At 48.6% G+C, this 2500-nt stretch overlaps 1 protein-coding gene across 1 annotated transcript in view; it reads right to left on the bottom strand.

The window, feature by feature from the left end:
* LOC126570554 (toll-like receptor 7) overlaps positions 1-2283 on the bottom strand; it is a 4519-nt gene extending 2236 nt beyond the window's left edge. Inside the window, exon 1 of the mRNA XM_050228395.1 lies at positions 1722-2283. Coding sequence (XP_050084352.1) covers positions 1722-1735 — 14 coding nt within the window. The 5' untranslated portion in view covers positions 1736-2283. The remainder of the gene's footprint in view (positions 1-1721) is intronic.
* Between the last annotated feature and the right edge of the window lie 217 nt (positions 2284-2500).

Genomic DNA, 2500 nt, shown 5'->3' with positions numbered 1-2500 from the left:
ATGGGTATAGTGTCACCAATTAAAATAAATATCCTTAATGCGGTCGATGCGAACCCAAGTCGATCGTTAAAGCTAACCGAAGACAGAACGCATAATCGAGAAAGAAATTAATGATCGTCTCTCTTGTTGATTTGCTCTACATTCAGCTCAACACTCGAACTGCAACAAATGTGTGTTAAATGGTCATGGTTAAAGCAGGACAGACGGCACATCTACCTATCAACACAAAGTACATATTTGCTCGCATCCGTATAGCACCGGGCAGGCCGAACAGCTATGCAAGCACATTCACTACTTCCCCGCGTGCACTTAGCATTGACACTCTATTGGGCCACACCGTTTGGCGTATCGCTCATCTCATCGACTGATGATCACATAAACTTACTGCGGCAAAGATCGCTTGAATGGGCGATCGTGCTGGCATGATGGCATCAGAGGGCAGGTGGTGCTATGCCCATGATGCAACCACCTGGGCGAGGAAAGGATGGGGAGCGGGGGAGGTGATGGTTGCCAGTGGTGCAATTTATCATACGATCAATTAGTCAAATGCTTTACTCCCTCCTCAACCCAACTCGCTATGGCTGGCTGTGAGAAAGTGATAATGGAAATAGTTTCATCAAGCGCGCAAAACGAAAGACTTCAATTATTTTCAGCGACGAACCCTCCTCCGACACGACGCCGTGTGACGATGGCAAACGTCAATATGAATTCCATACCGCTCGCATACCGCACCGAGCACCACGCGGTACCGCGAAGGTAATGAGAATCGACTCATCCCATCCCATGCACGGCGCTGATAGCAGCGGCAGTCCAGTGCGCGCCGGTAAGTTTGTGCATACTAATGATATTAAAATGCGGTGGCCCGTGGTGTGGTGCGGCCAGGCAAAAGAAACAACGAACCACACGTTGGTACGTGGTCGTGAGTGTGTATATGAGTGTGTCTAAGTGCCTGTATGTATGAATTGATTTGATGTTCTGTTTATTGTTTTGCCTGTATGTCCGGTCAGATTTGAAACGGTCCGCGACCTTGAGCAAGCATCGGTGAAAACGCGGGATCTAATATGGAAGACCACCAGTACGGGTCGATCGTTCACAAAAGGGAAGTTCATAACCGGAATCGGTCACGATAGTAGCGCAGTATCTGCCGTTGTATTTTCATACAAATATTCCAAGGGCAGCGTGCTATAAATACCGCACCACAATGCCATCAATAATGCGGCAATAGTATTGCAAGGAATGTCTCGAGCTGTTACAAAGAAGTACAAAGGGGCTCAGAGGGCCCTTGGTTGGTCCTGGTACCGAGATTAGTAATATCAGACGTACGTGCCCGTTGTGCGGAACGTTTGGTATGGCGATAAAACGGCTGCTACGGCGGAGTAGCTACCAGCCATCCCGGACTGATGCGCGAGCCTCGTTTCGATAGGTGCAGAGAACGCGAACAGCCACGAATGGGGAGCTCCGGCGAGGCGTTTTGTGCACGTCACACCGTTTCCGGCAGAATGCAACGACAAAAAAGGCTTAATTGCGACCTCTGTATCACCTAAGTTTTCTATTCATTTGTGTGTTTTTGTTTTGTTTTTATGCCTAACAACACCATTAATTGTTAAGTATTGAGTAAAGATGGTGAATTCCATTCGAATTCCCTCACTATTTGCATTACCGTGAATGGCATTGGGCGTCGCAGACCGTTGGTAATTCGAGTGGAATCAATCATAACATACCTTCTACACTGCATCCTGCGCTGTGTCTGGTGGTCGTGAGATGAACACACAACACTGAGCGTGATTGTTTTGGCTGCAATTTGATGATTTGATCGATACCCCGGCCGATCAGACTCTCGTTGTAAGAATGATTTGCAAGAGATTCAAAGTGCAATGGGCCACAGCACGCCGGTCTGATCGGTACACCGTTTACGATACAATCAGCTGCAATTCGTCATCGACACTGTAATTAAACCACTTCCGGACTGGCTCCGTGTTTCTCAAGTCACCAGCGCAGGCCACGGACTTGTTAGCTGCGCTTGGCACAAAGATTTTGATACGCTGAGTCGCTAGAAACTTTACGGAATTGCGATCTTTTGCAATACTGTAATCGGGTCGATAGGGAACACTAGCATAAGTCTACACTGCACACACTTTATTTCTTTGCCTTGTGCTGTTTGCACTACGTAAAGATGGACACAATGAGCGTCTTCGAACGACCGAGAACTTCACCGCAGACCAGAGAGCTGCCCATCAGTAGCTCATGCCGCGATGCTCAGGAGCAGCACTACGATGCGCAATGGGTGACTGTCGAGCGCGTACTGATTGCACACGTTCAATGGCGGGAATGATGTTATAATAGAACCTACAGACGCACTGATGAGGGATGCACGAGCCATGTTAGTCGTGGTCGTTGCTTTAATCACACTCACCGGGCACCGGGTCTTGCGATGGTGTTAGTGCTTCGGCCGGGACCTACGGCTAACGCGCGGAGTTACACTGTTCGCTACCAATCGCGG

This window comes from Anopheles aquasalis, chromosome 2 (assembly GCF_943734665.1).
Source record: "Anopheles aquasalis chromosome 2, idAnoAquaMG_Q_19, whole genome shotgun sequence".
Lineage (NCBI taxonomy): Eukaryota > Metazoa > Arthropoda > Insecta > Diptera > Culicidae > Anopheles > Anopheles aquasalis.
Note: the sequence above shows the minus strand (reverse complement) of the source record. Positions and strands in the feature narration are given on the sequence as shown.